Source organism: Sebastes fasciatus, chromosome 14 (assembly GCF_043250625.1).
Source record: "Sebastes fasciatus isolate fSebFas1 chromosome 14, fSebFas1.pri, whole genome shotgun sequence".
NCBI classification, from domain to species: domain Eukaryota; kingdom Metazoa; phylum Chordata; class Actinopteri; order Perciformes; family Sebastidae; genus Sebastes; species Sebastes fasciatus.
The window spans coordinates 17,181,033-17,198,893 of record NC_133808.1 but is presented as its reverse complement, the minus strand read 5'-3'; the positions used below and the strand labels follow the sequence as shown (position 1 = coordinate 17,198,893).

At 39.3% G+C, this 17,861-nt stretch overlaps 1 protein-coding gene across 1 annotated transcript; it reads right to left on the bottom strand.

The window, feature by feature from the left end:
- Positions 1 to 205: 205 nt before the first annotated feature.
- Positions 206 to 16,823, bottom strand: tlk1a (tousled-like kinase 1a). The gene is given in 23 exon segments (XM_074659324.1): positions 206 to 1,279; positions 1,405 to 1,512; positions 1,598 to 1,709; positions 3,053 to 3,188; positions 3,352 to 3,521; positions 3,642 to 3,731; positions 3,933 to 4,024; positions 4,120 to 4,201; positions 4,444 to 4,541; positions 5,095 to 5,161; positions 5,385 to 5,573; positions 6,441 to 6,577; positions 6,663 to 6,773; positions 6,939 to 7,031; positions 7,148 to 7,234; positions 7,323 to 7,418; positions 7,627 to 7,670; positions 7,771 to 7,846; positions 8,711 to 8,749; positions 9,386 to 9,457; positions 9,561 to 9,682; positions 16,503 to 16,581; positions 16,583 to 16,823. Coding segments are annotated over 23 exon segments (2,313 nt in total). The 5' UTR covers positions 16,625 to 16,823; the 3' UTR covers positions 206 to 1,108.
- Between the last annotated feature and the right edge of the window lie 1,038 nt (positions 16,824 to 17,861).

Sequence of the window (17,861 nt, the reverse complement as noted above, 5' to 3'; positions counted from 1 at the left end):
GGTCCCTGCTTTCTTGTGTTCGTCTCTTAAAATGGTTCATGTTGAGCATCCTTGGTACACCCTGCAGTACCAAACAAAGCCACAGGGTGTCAGTGTAATCTAAAAAAAGACAAATGCTGGCAGATTGCACCCTAAATGTACAGTGTACTATCATGTGAGTATGTGTGTTGACTTCAGAATGAACAGACTGATTCTTACCATTCACTGGGAGGGGAAAAACATTTCCTGGCATTTATTATTCACTCTTAGCAGAACTGTACAATTGTACCCGAAGTGGAACATACAGCCCTTGAAAAAGTAAGAGCAACAAAGCAGCAAAATGAAACACTCCAGGAAACTAGTTTTGCATGGGGAAATTTTAACTCTTTGTACACATTACTGCTGCAGTTCAAAATTTGAAAATTCACCTGTACAGCATATACAGTTTCCAATTTATCTGTTAATTAATATTCCTGCATAGGATTTTATACATTGTAATTTTTCTACATTTGGTTACTTTGTGCATTAAACATAAGTACGCTGCCCCAACCTACAGGTCACTAGATGCCACTTGTATGCTACACATTACATTCTCATGGCTAAGTAACTCAAATTAAAAGCCTAACATTTGTGAAAAACAAAACATTTAGCCAAATCAATAGTGAAATCTTTGAAGTTCTACATAACGACAACTGTCCTCCTCACAGTAAATTAACTTCTAGCAGCTGAATCATTTGCACCCTGGCAGGACCATGTTAATCTAAACGTCGGGCTGCCAAGTCTCCCTTCGGCCCTTTAAGGCTTTATCCATCTGCAACATCTGAACAGAGCGCCCAGTCACATTTTCTTCAAGGTACGTCGTCAGTTTCAGTGCTTTTATCGGACCCTCAAAAGATCCTTTTATCCATGTCCTTTTAAAACGTCCCCTCACTGTCCCTCCATTGATCAAGCCCTGGTAAACAAGTAGAAGCCTGGCACAGGTCAGAGGAGGCCAGGTGAGATCTCCCCACCAGTGTCCTGCTCCTCCTGTTGCCGGCTGTTCCTTCTCCCACAAGCCAGAGCCTCTGAGAAGCTCTACAGGCGTGGGAGCAACTTGGTCAGTTTGCCTTTTTGTCACAGTACGAGGCTGTCAGTATGAGATGATACTGGAGGAGGCAGGTCCTGAGCCAGCGGCATTCATCGGCAGATTTCCAGAGGAGCTTGACCTTCGCATGTGAGGGAGCAGGTACGGGTCGCTTCCCATCTGGTGAACATCGACCCGGTCCTCCTTCCTGTATGCCAGGCACCGCCTTATGAAGGCCTGGAGGGGGGAGGAATATTGTCAAAAATGTGCAGGTCAATCAGGTGTTTTAAGATATTTTTTCTTTGATAATACAAGAATTATTTTAAAATAGCTGTATCCCTTTTGTATGCAAGTTCTCCTACCTTTGCTTCATTGCTGGAAACAGGCTTGACAGGGAACTGAATGTCTGTAGCTTTCAGTATGGTATTCTCCTGCAGGATGTCCTGTTGTGACTGATTGTGGCCAAAAGGCTAAAAAAAAGGAGGTGCAAATTTGAATCCTCATGCAAGAGATTACAGAAACATTCAAGGCTAGAATCTGTATTGTCCTCCTTACCTTCCTTCCATACAGACACTGAAAAAAGATAACGCCCACCGACCACACGTCCACCTTATTGGAGATCTTTGGAGGTTCTTTGCCAACCACAAAACATTCAGGAGGCAAGTACCTGGCCAGAATAAAAAAAAAAGTTGTTTAATGGAAAGTAACTTTGCACATTTACTCTGTAAGTACTATAAATTAAATATAATTTTGAGTTACTTATCCTTTACTTGAACATTTCCATTTTATGCCCCTTAGTATATTGTACTTTTTACTCCACTACATCTATTTAACAAATATCACTGGTTACTTTTTATATCAAAATGTTATACATAAAACATGATCAGTTTAAAAAATATGATGCAGAAAGTTGATTAAACTACCCCAACAGTACATACAATAGTTAAAAGATAGTGTGTGTAGCATTTGGTGGCATTAGTGGTGTGGTTGCAGATTGCGACCAACTGAATACCGCTCACTCCCTCCCTTTCCAAGACTGTGGATGTTCGCCTCACTCAGAGGTCATTCTTATCATAATAACACTACTTTAGGAGCAACGGAAATCTGACACTGGCTGGCGGTACCACGGTTTTGCACTCTGCTAATCACATTACTGCAGTTTCACAAGCGTGTCGGAGAACTACAGTGGCTTTCAGGTAACGTAAAAACTAGGGCTGTCAATCGATTAAAATATTTAATTGTGATTGATCGCATGATTGACCATAGTTAATCGCGATTAATCACATTTTAGTACTGCATTTAGCATTAAAAAAATATGCTCAAATCACAACATGGCAAACTCAAACCCAACAGGCAACAACAGCTGTCAGTGTGTCAGTGTGCTTACTTGACTATGACTTGCCAAAAACTGCATGTGATTATCATAAAGTGGGCATGTCTGTAAAGGATTAATGCGTTAAAGAAATTAGTGGCGTTAAAACAAATTTCCATTAACACGTTATTATCACGTTTCACTTTGACAGCCGTAGTAAAAATGCAAAAGGCTCTCTCTAGATCCAGTGTTTGGTTTTTCCGTTTTGGGCTACTGTAGAAACATGGTGGCCTCCGAAGAGGACCCGCTCCCTATGTAGATAAGGGCTCATTGTACGCCAACGAAAACACAATGATTCTTAGTTTCAGGTGATTATACACTAATGAAAACATAGTTATGAATATTATATCACATTTCTGCTAATAAATCCCAGAAATGTTACACACGTTATGCCCTGTAAACTTGGCCCCACTGCAACCAACTACATTATTAAAGTACTGCTTACACGTTCATAAGATAACACTGAAAGGGACTGTTTTGCGTAACCACTTTTACTTCTGATACTTAACGCACTTTTTTTTTTAGAAAATTGAATGCAGAACTTTTACTTATAATGGAGAATTTTTAGTGTGGTATGGCTAAACTTAATGTTCTCATACTGTACGTGATGTATGTACATGTGGGATATTTCCTCTCACCAATAGGTCCCTGCACCCTGTGATGTCAGATCCATCCCATCCACGCCATAGTTGTCATCATCCATGATTTTTGACAGACCAAAGTCAGTGATTTTGATTTCCCCACAGGCTGTGCCGTCCACCAACAAGATATTGCCTTGAAATCAAAGTAAAAGATGTCAGCACTAAAGAAGCAATACCATCAATAAGATGGTCGCTTCAGCCCACTATATAACTGACACATTCTGATTTAATGGAAAGTAAATACTTAATTAATTAATGTGATGAGAGTCATCAGTAGTCTAGAGGGCCGTGTTTACCTGGCTTAAGGTCGTAATGGATGATGGGGGGTTTGATTTCATTCAGGTATCTTAGTGCGTTCACAATCTGCATGACTATAGACCGTGCCTCCTTCTCGGACATGAGCTTATGCTGTTTCAAGTAGAAATCCAAGTCGTTGCCTTCGCAGTACTCCATGACAGTGCAAAACCTATTGAATGAAAAAAAGGACTAAGAATTACGGCCCAGAACAGAAGACGAAGAAGAAGTGAAAAGTGCTGGAAATGCATGAAGAAAAATGCATGAACAAGAATGCATCAAGTGCACTAACGTGTCTGTGTCCAGTGAGAAGTAGTCGTAAAGTTTCACGATTCGGGGGTGGTCCAGCTCCTTGTGTATTCTATACTCTCGACATGCGTGCCTGTGGAGAGGAAGGTAATTATGCTTCTATTAGCAACCAAAGCATGAAGGTGTGGGCGCTGTATTCTGCGCTGACAGCCCGGCGTTGGGGCTTATGGAGAGGAATAACAATACACTGCAAGTAAAGGACATCAGAACATTTGAAACACTAACTATAGTATACTGCAGGTGAGGTTACATATTTCCACATGGGACGACATACTTGTGATAGTTCTCCTTTTTCTCTTCTCTCCAGTTCTTGTTAAGTTGGTGGATTTTCACAGCAGCATATCGTTGTTCAATCAAGTCAAAAGCCTGCAGAACATACGCACAAAACGTTGGCTTATACTTGAAAAGTAACACCTGCTAAGAGTATTATTTCACTTTGACATCACCAGTCAATGACTTACCTTGTAAACTTCACTAAAGCCCCCTCTTCCTAGGAGGTGTAGTAGCAGATATCTTTCATTCAACGTTGGATGATCTTTAAATCTTTGGATGGAAAAAAACAACACAAAATCAAATTTACGGATACTAACCTACGTGTCAATGACAAAATTCTTCAGCATTAGTTTTGCTGTGCCAACACATGACCAATGTGGAAAAAGAAAAGAAAGCTTCATCCAGTGGGCAGTTAATTAATAACACCACTGTGGATGAGGATATTGGCTTTGTGTGTACAACATGTTCCAATGTCAATGCAGTAAATGTGAAAGAAATTGATTCAGACTCACTGTGAGCTGTCTTCATTATTTATTCTCTTCAGCTCCCGAATGTGAAGGTTGCGCACTCTCTCCAGACGCTCCAGCTCCGCCTGGATCTCAGCTTCTTCCTATAAATGATTCAAGCGCACAAACACAAAAAATGCACAGAAGGAACTTCAGAACTCTGACTACAAGGAGAGGAGCTCATCAAAACCCACTTGTACACAGCTGACTAGTTCTGAATTAAATATTTAACGGTTGACTTAGTACAAAGTCTGTCAGGGGCTGCCTGTGATGCTTATTCATCGGGAAAACAATGGATACATACACAAACTACAGGCTCGCTACATCCTTAGGGTGATTCACACAAAAGGAACAGTGGTTCAGCTCTGGAAGCAGGAGAATCAGGCTGAATATGTTCAATTATCTTCATGCTGCAGACAAGGATTTGCTATGTTTCATAAGACACCGACTCGAATTAGGTTTCAACTTCCAAACTGTGAAAAAATGCCCTTTATCCTTGTTATATACTAGGTCCTGGATAAATTGAGTAACTTATGAAATGCTTTAATACATGTGGCGGGAGTGCACTGGAACAGGACAAATTACCCGCCAAAAGAAAGAAAAAAAAACAGTTTTAATATGTTTTTAATGTTGCTGCAGGTTCAGCATTGGGCAAACCTTCTTGAGATGTCCAAGTCGCAGTTTGAAGATCTCTTCCTGTTCATGGTACTCTGCTAGTGTCAGCCTTTCCAGGATAAGAGAGATAAAACACCACTGTCAACACCATCGCCATGTTTACTTAGATTACTACATTCAGTTATTCACTTGCTGTGCACACAGTCCTGTTAAACTTTACAACAGCAGACTATGCAAAACAATAAGCCAAAACTACACTGAATTTTATACACTGCATTTGCCTGGGGAATGGCTGGTCTGATATCTGTGATATATACAAGGCCTGGACTTACAGCTGAGGTAGGCTGGGTTTTAGAAAGGGATCACTTTCTGCTCCATTCACTGCCTTGGTTTTGCGTTGCTTTGGCTCTGAGTTTGTGGTTGGTGCTTGGGAGTTGCTGGAGGATGGAGGTTTCCTCTTGGCTAGAAGTTTTCTCTGCCTCTCAATGTCCTCTCTCTGTTGGTTTATCGACTCTTGCTGTCTGCAGATGGAAAGCAGTGCTTTTTGTTAGATGAGATTAGTACCATTTCCATACCCATGCTCCACCACAACATTTTAATTTGACACCATGATAAAAATGATGAGCAAATATTAAAGTTGTAACGTTACTGTTCGGCCGCACCCGAAATATCATTTTTCAAGTTGACACATGCAGAGAAGGTGCCAAACACTAAACTAATATAGCCTACATATCAGGAAAAACTAGAATTAACGCCTTGCGGTTGTATGCCTCCGCTAACCAGTCAAGTTGCATTTTACATCCATGTCTTTCCAAAATGTCATCACTTCATCATTTTATCTTGTTAGACATTTGTGTGAAATTGTCATAATTAGCATATGAATTCTTGAGATATGGCCAAAAGTGTGTTTTGTGAGGTCACAGTGACATTGACCTTTGACCACCTAATCAGTTCATCTTTGAGTCCAAGTGGACATTTGTGTAAAATTTGAAGAAATTCCCTCAAGTCGTTTCTGAGATATCGCGTTCACAAGAATGGGACGGACGGATGGACAACTCGAAAACATGATGCCTCCGGCCACAGCTTTTGCCGGTGGAGAAGAAGGCATAAAAATGCCATATAAAAAGTCAGAGAATAGTATGCCATAAAAATGCATAGTACTGTATGTCATAAAACAAAGTCATAGTACAGTACAACTAGGACGCACAACTTGAAAACATAATGCCTCCGGCCGTGGCTTTTGTTGGCGCGGAGGCATAAAAAAACTGCTTCCCCATGACAGGAATGTTTCTGAAGAAGAGAGTGTTTCTCTAAGGATAAATAAAAGTTATAAAAAATATATGTTAAACAACAACTAGACACAGACAATCTCATTAAAAGCCTCTTACTTCACAAGGTTTTGGAAGGCATAGCCGTCAGTCCACTGCTCTGTGAATGACGCTCCATGTCTCACTGTAGTGAAATGGCCTAAACGAAGTCTATCCTGCATACTTTTCTCCCGACAGGCCTGCTTCTCCTGGGTGCTCTGAAGGACAACACAAAATATAGGTTTGCAGACATATACTGTATGTTGAGTGTCCATAAAGGGTTAACAAAAACAATACATTTACCTTTTCTATGAGCAACTTCTTGCTCATGGTGATGCATTTATTCAAGCGTTCCTTGTACTTTTCAAGTAATTTTTGTTGTTCATCTATCTGTCTCCTGAGATCACAGTTTGCCTACGAAGGAGAGAAAAAAAACTACATCAGCAGCTGCACAAGTTATATCATGCTCCCAATCCCCCAATTATTTAAAAACCAGACAAAACAAATTAAGATCTGTTCTTTTACCAGACATTCTGCATTAAAGTGACATCACAGCCCAGAGTAAGACCTTCTCCTTACCCTCAGCAAATCGTCTATTCTCCCCTCCTTCTTCTCAAGGTCTAGATTCTTAGTGCTTTCAAGGGCAGCCAACTTCAACACTGTGAGGTCAGTCTAGAGTGGAAAACGACAAAAGAAGTTGTTTAAAACCTTGCCCAGAAATGTCAAACACATAAGAACGATTACAAAGAGCTGGTGGTGTCCAGACTATTCACAATCACCCCTCTCACCTGAACAAATTTGACTGCTAGTTGCTTTGGATGCGTCATGTGGTCCCCAAAAGACAGACTAGTAGGAGATGAGCTATTTTGTCTAACCTGCAACAGGAGAGAGAACCTTTATGACAGGGCAACACCAAATGGAGCAGCAAAGGAGATTTTGAGTACAAGTTTTGGGGTGACTTACAGCGATACCCTGAGCGGAGTGGGAATGTGAGTTCTGGGGCGAACGAATCACTGGTGGGACACCTCTCACAGGACTGGACCCATTTCCTCCCTGGAACTGAAAGATTAAGAGAAGAAAGGGGACATCACTGCCAAACATTCAATAACAACAGACCCACTAGTGGCTCCTTTTCTATTACAGTTCTGTTATTTTAGAGACAGGGAATGGATTATGCCTCAGTGGTTGATGACTAATATAGCAAACATTATTCGCTCAACACTTCCTTAAAATGTATGAGAACTCGGACACGAAACTGAAAACTTACATCAAAATAATCACTTATTTTGGGTCCTCGCACAATCGATTTCCCTGTGAAGGCAAAAGAGTGTTGTTATTTATTAAAATATTTCAAAGATATACTTTGAGCAAGAGCAGAAATATAACCAGTTTAACACAGTTTGACACTCACCTTGGCTGCTCTCTGATTGGATCTCAGGTTTCCTTTTCCTGCCTCTGGCTGTTTCGGACTGTTTCTTCTCCGGGGTCTGAAAGAGAAATGTTATTAAACAATGTTTTTTAAAACAATTACTACACAAAAGGCTGTTTTTCATCTTTAGACTTGCTGCTGTTGTAACTGCATCACACCACTGTGGTTATGTGAAGCTACCTGTGGAGGCAGTCTAAAACAAACCTAAATGTTTATTTCTTTTCAAGCTGACTATAAACTGAGGCTGCATTAAGCATTTATTCCAACACTGAATCAAATGACTCACTGTCAAAAGTACTGCTGACCATGACAGATGTTATCCATAACAATTACAGATCTCTTACTGCTCTCATAGCAGTTTTGTCCTGTCTGTTAAAGGAGGAGTCTGTGATGATTGTGATTGTCAAATTCAGCAAATATCTCCTCACGTTCAGCTAGCTGTCTGTTGTCTGTCTGCACTGAAAAAAACAAACTGTGTTCATACACAGCCCTGGTTCTGTAAATAAATTAAAGTGGATCAGACGGAGCCACTAGGGCTGTACCAAATGTTTTTTTGTTTTTGTTTTTACATCTGAAGCTTCTATTGAGGTTTTTGAATGAAGCAGGTGTGTGCCTCCCTTTGTGTGTGGCAACCAGAAAAACAATTGTTTTTTGGTCGCAGTGACAATGTTGTTTTTGAAAGGTCAAATGCCAAGAAATATGGATTGAAGCAAAATATTTTGTTAAATAAAAACATGTTGTGAATTTTGGATGTGAGTTTTCACTGTGTAAGAGAGAGAGAGAGAGAGTGACAGAGAGGGGAAGAACAGGTATTTGGGTGTTGCGTTCAAATATCATGTAACTTTCTCCAGAATCGCTGAAAATCCAAACAACAGCACTCATCAGCATAACTGCTGGTTTTCAGATTTCATCATATACCTACCGAATAAGCAGGAGAACTGCCTCTTTTCACATCTGACCCCTATTAAGTGAGAAAGACAAGATTTTTAGACAAAAATAATTGGGTGTAACCAGGATTAGACATTAACCATGGCCACAAAATGTTACTCTGTGGCCACCAAATATCCCCTGTATTGCGATCCGTGATAAAATCCTGCATCGTCCCATCCCTACCTTGTTGTATTGGATCTATGTTGTATTCTTTAAAGAAAGTTGATTCAATAAAAAAGACTTACTCATTTGTATCCGGTGAATCCCTTTAATCAATTGAGGATTTTGTTTGAGGATTTTTTTAGGGTGATTACGTCATAATATATAATGACAGACATTTGAAGCTTCATTCAAAAACCTCAATAGAAGCTTCAAATGTTAAAAAAAAAAAAAAAAAAAAGACAATTGGAACAGCCCGAATATGTTGAATATTTCAAGTTTGGGACCGTTATTGAGAGAGCAGATATACCGTATATACACAACTCTGTCACACTATGACACACTGGTCTACTTTCCAGCTGAGGAAAACTCTGATCTGAGGCAATTGTCACTCATTAATTGGGCTCAGCTCTACAGCAATAAGCAAGAATAACATATTTACTTATAAATGATAAATTAACATATTCATAATGATTCGTCAATAGTTCTTGCCAAAAGCTTAGAGTACCTCTGACTCCTTGTCACTTGAGGATCCCAGGCTTCCAAAACTGTGATTTGAACATTCATTATTGGTCAAACCCTGACAAAAAAGGAGATCATTTTAGGATAAGACTTGGACACTTAAAACAGTATTTTGATCAATTCTTATGTACAAACGCTGATACAGCTAAATATTCACTCACTTTGGTTCCCCCGCTTGTGCTGCCAGTGCTGCCCCCTGTGCTGCCGCCGACCCCGCCCATAAAGCGTGCCTCCAGCAGCTCCTGTCTCCGGGGGTCCAGGCTGTGCAGCTCCTCCATGGTGCCTGGGAGGATTAGAGACAATTCACAGTGTGTCTCAGTTATTCAAGGATCAGCTTAATTGAAGCTTTTGAATGCACCCACTCAAGAGCAGATGACACAGTGTAGCAATGAGCAATGATAATAAAGGTGACTTATTTACAATCTCAAACCCTCACAGTTGATAATATTTTAGTGTTGATCAGAATAGACCAAATTCATGCCCATTTCCTAGAGTCATGGGTTTCTCTACTGTGAAGCACTGAGGAGATGAGCAAGATCTTCATTATGATTACTCCTGTTACCACGACCAGATCTACTAGGAGCAGCTTAATACTACTACTGCCGCCAAAATAATTTATAACTCAAAATGCAGAATAAAGGTCCAGAAGTAACAGTGCCACAAACACTATTATACTGAGAGTCCAAGAGCAATGTTTCGACTGCTCGGCACTGATGAATACTGTGCTCCTGTGGGACTGTTACGTGAGCTCCCTGGGCTTCAGTGTTGCTGCTGACTCAGAGGGGTCTGCCCACTAAACCTGTGCTTTAATGAGACAACCATTTTGAATCTACAAAAGGAATCAAATTAAATGGAGGAGAACATAAACACATTGAAGAAGTATTCTTAAAAACTACAAAATCACAGCAGCTGGGAGTGGAGCAAAGTTGTGGTCAAACAGAGATTAGTCAAATGATGAATGTGTACCAAATATAGACAAACACGCTCATAATCCATTTAAAGCCACACACCAATCAACTATAACAGCAACATAAGGAGTTAGTTTTCACCTCCAGAAACTAATTGCAACATACCAGTAGGTGAATGAGAAAGGTAGAAAGTGAAATACACCATACCATGCTGACTAGAGAAGACATGCTATGATATCATCTGATATTATGTGATATATAAGATATGCGTGCCTTCAGCTAATCATAAGGGAGGCAGGACATTAGTGCATCTAAGGCTAAGAAGTGCTTGAGGGAACCGACAGAAATGGCGGATAATTAAAAAGACAAAAATCTCTTTCAGATGGAAGGAAACAATAATGAGAATGTGGTTGTCTGAATAGCAGGGCTGAGATGATTAGTCGATTAATTGATCAACAGAAAAATAATTGGCAACTATTTTGATAATGGATTAATCATTTCAGTCATTTTTCAAATGAAAATAGTGAAACAATTTCAATACTCTCAGATTCCAGCCTTTCAAATAAGATGATTTCCTGCTTTCCTTTGTCATATATCATTCTGAACTAAATATGTTTGGCGTATTTGGACTTCTGGTCAAACAAAACAAGACATTTGAAGAGGCCTTGTTTTTTGACGTTTAGTAGACTAAACGATTATTGATTGAAAAAATGACAGATATAACAGAGTTCACACCAGAGCAGCTGCGAAGTGCGGCCTGCAGCGAGTTGCCATGAAATGTTTATGAAAAGCTGCTGTGGCCAATTCCAAGCTCAGCGAGCTGCGGCCGTTTGAGTCTGCGAACTAAAAGTTGGGAAAAGTTTAACTAATAGCTGCAAAATGCAGCCAGAGAGGACCCGCAGCCAATCAGTAAACAGGTCCTGTGACATGTTGACCTATATTACAAAGAATTTTCTTCCCACCTGAAACACATGAAGACGTCTGCATTTCGCCGCTGCCTGGTGTGAATTCCGCGTAATCAATAATGAAAATAATCGGTAGCTGCAGCCCCACTGAATAGCTCATTTCTTTACCATACGTTTATTATAAAACCACAGACTTAACAAATGTACTACTCAATAAGTAGAAGTTGTGGAAAGTCAATTCTAATTCTTTGTTGACATATGCAAATAATAAATAAAACTGCACAAGTTTCACATCTCAAAAACCTTAAATCATCTTATAACTGCACTGAATATCGAACTTAATTGAGGTCCACAGTTGTAATGTCCCGATAAAACACAATCAAGCCTTAGCAAGAATAGCTAAACAAAAAGCCATTGATCATATCTTCTAAAACCAAAACACTGTCTGCTATCAAGTTATACAAAGTAATGCAGCGGCCACACAAGCCCACTTCAGTGCAACATGAACTACTTGAGAAATGTATTTTCAGGAGTTTGACAATATAAACTAACGTTTGCCAACACACTTTGCCCTGATAACACCTAAAGATCACAGTTACAGTCACTACCATCCCGCGCTTGGAGACACTTGCGTAAGTTAAAAAAAAAAGTGTGAAAAGGACAAATCTTAGTAACAACCAGGCAACAGGTCCGTCTCCTCTTCTTAAAGCATCTCTTGGGGTTCTTTTCATTATGCTAACGTGTCTCCTTCATTCTTTTCCTCGCCTCCTCTCCTTGCGTCTTAGTCATGCCAATGGGAGATGCAAGCAGGAGGCAAGGAAGAGACGCGAGGAGAGAGGAGTCGAGGCAACAGGCATTTAACAAAATGAGGAGCCGCCTTTTTGAAGCGATGTCAATTAAATATGACGAGTGGCATTTGTGACGTTTGTTACACTGCTATATTTTATAGTGTCTGTCAGATGAGAATAAAAGTGTTCATAACAACTTATGCATTTAACAACAACTTATATTTAGTATTAATTCAATTCACACATGGCATAATGTGAAAATAATATACGGATCTTTTTATTTTTAACACACATATATTATAACCTTTATATATTTTGTGTGAAGCACTACAAATGTCTGTATGAAAAGTACTATTTTAAATTAGGAGTGACATATTATATGATTGAGTATACACAGTATATATATTAGGCTATATGCACACAAACACACTCCTGTCTATCTATATGACAATATGAAATAATTCAAATTAGAGCTGAATGTAAGAGGATATTATTGACATAATAATTTGCCGTTAGCAGCTGTTTGCACTTGTAAACATCATGTCACGTTTATAGCAGTTGAATTGGATGTAGCCTACGATAAAAACATAATATCAAAGTGAAATGTCATTAAGGAATGCGGTTGGAACGGCACCTTACAAGGCTCTACACAAACAATGAAGGGCAGAAAGTTTGATTGTGCATTTGATCATCTTAAATACCTACAACTTATGAATACAAAAGGAACAGTTGCATTTGTAGAGTCCTGTCATGGTTTGAGATAATCCCAGCCGTGTGTTACGCCTCTTTTACGTCACCGGTGGCGAAAGACTTCCGCAAAGGATACACCCGTGATTCCTCGCTTATAGCTCCTCCAGAAGGTTCCTCTCTCCTCGAGGTGGATATCCAGGTCACGGGAGGAGAGAGGACACCAAGGCCTATTGAAAAAGGCTGGGACACGGGTTTTGGGGTATGGGGTATGACACATACGCAGTGTAACTGGAGCGGCGGTCATGCGTTGCGATTGGCTCAATTTCGGCGAGTGCAGACGAGATTTTACACAAATGTATGATTGTACCCCAAAGATATGCCGCGTTGATGACGCGTGCCATCTCCTCTTTTCACCCTCCTTGGAGGACACGAGGAAGCATAAGTTAGCATAATGAAAAGGACCCATAGACAAAGTATGCTTGTCACATTTCCCATGATGCGTCTGTGGCTTCTAAATCACATTTGCAGTCTATTTTGCTTAAGAAGTCAATTACTACAGTCATCAGTCTTACACAACTAGAGGAACAAGCAAGACTATTTTGGAATGAGCACATACAACAGCAGTACTAAATATTCCGCCTTATAATCACCTAGACATACAAAGACAAGTTTTCTCACCTCATTTGCAACTATTCAAATGAACAGCACAATTTTCACCTTTCACCTCAACACAGTTTGAATGGCAAGTATAACTCATGCTGTGAGTCAGCACTGCAATACTCACAAGAAGCAGTTGTTGTAAGCGTTCAATCTACCCTGTTGAAACGCACCATTTTTACGATTTTACCTATAAAAAAAACAAAGTTTTACGGAGAAGGAGCAGCTTTAAGCCTGTATCACATCATAACTACAAATCAGCTGTGTGGTGTTCCTCAAGGATTTCCCTTTGTTTCAAACATGAAGGCCTCAGTGCATAACTATTATCTATATTCAAGCCCCTGCAGGAACATGTGGTTGAACCCTTACATCTCTTGCTGTGGATGTCATTTTAACTGTGTGCTGCTCAGTAGGGTGACCACCTGTTTATGGCACACACTTGGAAAGTCTAAAATCTCTGGCATAAACTGGGTTGGTTTACTTCCACCTAGGGTTCACTCATTGGCAATGTAAGCAATAACACAGACAACAACAGTCTCACAATTTGCAATATTTACCAGTGGAATACTGTGATGCAGCCATAATATATAATACACATATACATATTACCTTCATGTTAAGGCTATCGCAGCAGTGGGCACTAGCTTATTTGCATTTAGCATGAGGCATTTAATGGGAGTGTGTGTATTAAATTAAGTGAGGATTAATGAATTTTGCAAAGTCTCAAAAAATGAATTTGAACTTATTTATACTAATTTTGTAAAATTTGTATATTTTCTTTTCTATATTTTTTCTATTTCAAAAGTTTTTAACCTAATGACTAATAATAATAATTCCCAAATGAAGTGAACTTTCAACTCAACCTACAAAATAAAGGAGGGAAAAAGGAGAAGCTGTGTGTCATTGAGTGGATTCCAGTTAAAAATCTTCGAGTGGATGTTTCAATCTCTCTCAAGTTGGGATACTGCACATATTTAAACAATAACTTAATTGTAAATCAATGTATATACACAACACTGATAATACTAAGAAACGTAGAAGCTGCATTAATGCCCAAAGCTAAGTAAAAGTCCTCAATCATTTGCATTAGCCAGTGAAAACTACTGAGGGTGCAAAGTAAGTAATTAACCTAAGTGACAACTACATTGGGGTCACCAAAACTGACCAAATAAGCATCAGCTATGTGTATGCAGTGTGGGTTAGTATGCTGTATCCCATGGGTGCCCCCTCATTTCGGTCGTTAAATGACGGTCTCTTTACTCTAAGTTAGTAATACTAAAAGGTCAAACAAGGCTACCTACCATCCAATAGCATCTATAGCTAAGGACTATCTTAAAAAGGCCATAACTACACTTAATGTTTGCATGTTTAAAGCCGATTTAAGACCCTTATGAGCCGTTGAGATGATGATCAATGTCAGTTAGCTAACGTTACATACATTGTGACCACTGTTTGGTAGGGAAAAACCACATCTACACACACAAAGGATTGCTAACACACCTAACTTATACGGTGATATAACGTTAACATTACGAACAAAAATGCTTGATTTCTCTTCTTGTATTTACTAACGTTAATCTGTGTTTAGCATCCATCTGTAAGTAGTCTGCCATGGTGGCAGGTGACCTGAACTTTTTACCTGCAACAGCCAACATTAACCCTGTATTTGGCAGGTGGCAGGTGCCAATTTCATTCCCTGGATGCAGCTATGCATTGTAAATCAATGTATATACACACACAACACTGATAATACTAAGAAACTTAAGAAGCTGCCTTAATGCCTATAGCTAAGTAAAAGTCCTCCATCATTACAATAGCCAGACTGAGGGTGCAAGTAGGTAATTAAGTTAGTAACACTAAAAGGTCAAACAAGGCTACCTACCATCCAATAGCATCTATAGCTAAGGACTATCTTTAAAAGACTATAACTACACTTAATGTTAGCTATATACTGTCATGTTTAAAGACCCTCATGAGCCATTTGGGATGAGGGTGCATGTAGGTTAATTAACATAAGTGACAACTACATTGGTTCACCAAAACTGACCAAATCAGTCATGTGACTGCAGTGTGGGTTAGTATGCTGTATCCCATTGGTGCCCCCCTCATTTTGTTGCAGTTAGCGTTAAATGACTGTCTCTATACTCTAAAGTTAGTAATACTAAAAAGTCAAACAAGGCTACCTACCATCCAATAGCATCTATAGCGAAGGACTATGTTCTAAAAACCAGATGTATTGATACGGTTATGATTACATGGGATGTTTTTCTTTGACTGCCAACCTATTTTTTTCCTTACCCTCTCTTCTCATCGTCCCCACTACACATTAACCACTTACTACAGAAGCAGTGGTCACATTTTCAGGAGTTTGACAATATGAACTAACGTTTGCCAACACTTATCATGTTAGTGACAACTACATTGGGTCCCCAAAACTGACCAAATGAGCATCAGTTATTTGACTGCAGTGTGGGTTAGTATGCTGTATCCCATGGGTGCCCCCCTCATTTTGGTCGTTAAATGACGGTCTCTATACTCTAAGTTAGTAACACTAAAGAGGTCAAACAAGGCTACCTACCATCCAATAACATCTATAGCTAAGGACTATCTTTAAAACACCATAACTACACTTAATGTTAGCTACATACTGTCATGTTTAAAGCCGATTTAAGCCCTTTATGAGCCCTTAAGATGATGATTAACATCATATATTGTGACCACTGTTTGGTAGGAGGAACACCACAGTCTACACACACAAAGGATTGCTAACACACCTAACTTATCCGGTGATATAACGTTAACCATTACGAGTAAAAATGCTTGATATCTCTTCATGCATTTAACACATTAATGTGTGTTTAGCATCCATCTGTAAGCTGTGAGTTTGCTCGTATAAAAGCAGCTTGCTTAAAGAAGGATGCACACACTAAACAGTGTTAACCTCTCAGCTGTGGTGCAGGTTTATCGCCATTATGCTGGTATTTGTCTTTAAGGTTACAGCACTGGCCTGAGCACAGAGAGACGAGCTAGTGTACCGATAGCTAGCAACGCTGCTTTCCTCGCTCGTTTTAACACCATTTCTCCTCCATTCTGCACAAAATTACCTAAACGAGCAAGTAGAAAAGACATACACGTGTTAATATGTTTAACAATACCTTCCTGGAGGCCTTCAGCACCGCCGTGGTGTGCTGTTGAAGACACAGTCCGTGTTGGGGACGTGGAGAGCTGGGACCAAAGATGGCGTCCCCTCCAAACTTCCACTACTTTGGACACTCATCAAAGCTACTTTTCTGTGTTGGTTACTGCAGCTGCTGCACACGGTTCATCTTCCACACGGGGCTGTGGCATTAACCCGAGGTTTTCTTTGTTAACATGGGCACGGATTACGGCAAACTGGGTGAAAAGAGTAGTTATTATGTGTTTTTTTTAGGGCACAAACCTCTTCACACCTCAGCAGCACGTCTCTGTCTCTGTCTCCTCCAGACTCCTGCAGGGCCACCTCTACCCAGTCTGCAAGTGGTTGTTGCCTATGCGACGTCACGCATCGTGTGCAACATTGTTATCGCGAGGGTAATACATTGTTTCTTTAATGTCAACATGAAGAAGAAAGTCCTGCCTACTTTTAAATTATATGCACTATGCACATGACTTATGCATAACCACGTTTTAGGTACTAGTTTGTAGACTGATGGGAAAACTCACTGGAAATTATGATGATCAAAACTTAAATTTTCCTTTAAAGATAAATCAAAAATAAATGATAAATAAATAAAAGGTCGTGGAAGCCCATTTCAGCCTAAGAAAAGAACTCAACATTATGATTTTATATAAAAATTATGAGATACACATACACATTTACACATTTTAGATACAAGTTGCAGACTGATGGAAAACTCACTGGAAATGATGATGTTTATAGATCATTTACTTTAAAGATATTAAATAAATGATATGCACTATACACACCAACTATGCATAACCACATTTTAGGTACAAGTTTGTAGACTGATGGAAAACTCACTGGAAATTATGATGTTCAAAACTTAAAAGAAATATCTGGCAGAACTCAACATTATGATTTTATATAAAAATTCTGAGATAATAAGTAAAATATGTCAATATACTCATCTCATAGACATTATAATCTCCAGTATATAAAACCAGATAACATAGCTTTGTTTCACATGTTTTATAAGTTTATTGCATACAGTGTTAGGGTGATCAATGTCAACATGAAGAAGTTTGTAGACTGATGGGAAAACTCACTGGAAATTATGATGTTCAAAACTTAAAAATATATTCCTTTAAAGATATTAAATAAAAGGTCGTGGAAGCCCATTTCAGACTACTTTTAAATTATATGCACTATATTCACCAACTATGCATAACCACATTTTAGATACAAGTTTGTAGACTGATACTGATACTGATTAAAAGTAGTCTGAAATGGGATTAAACTTAAAAGAAATATCTGACATTTTCCTTTAAAGATATTAAATAATAGGTCGTGGAAG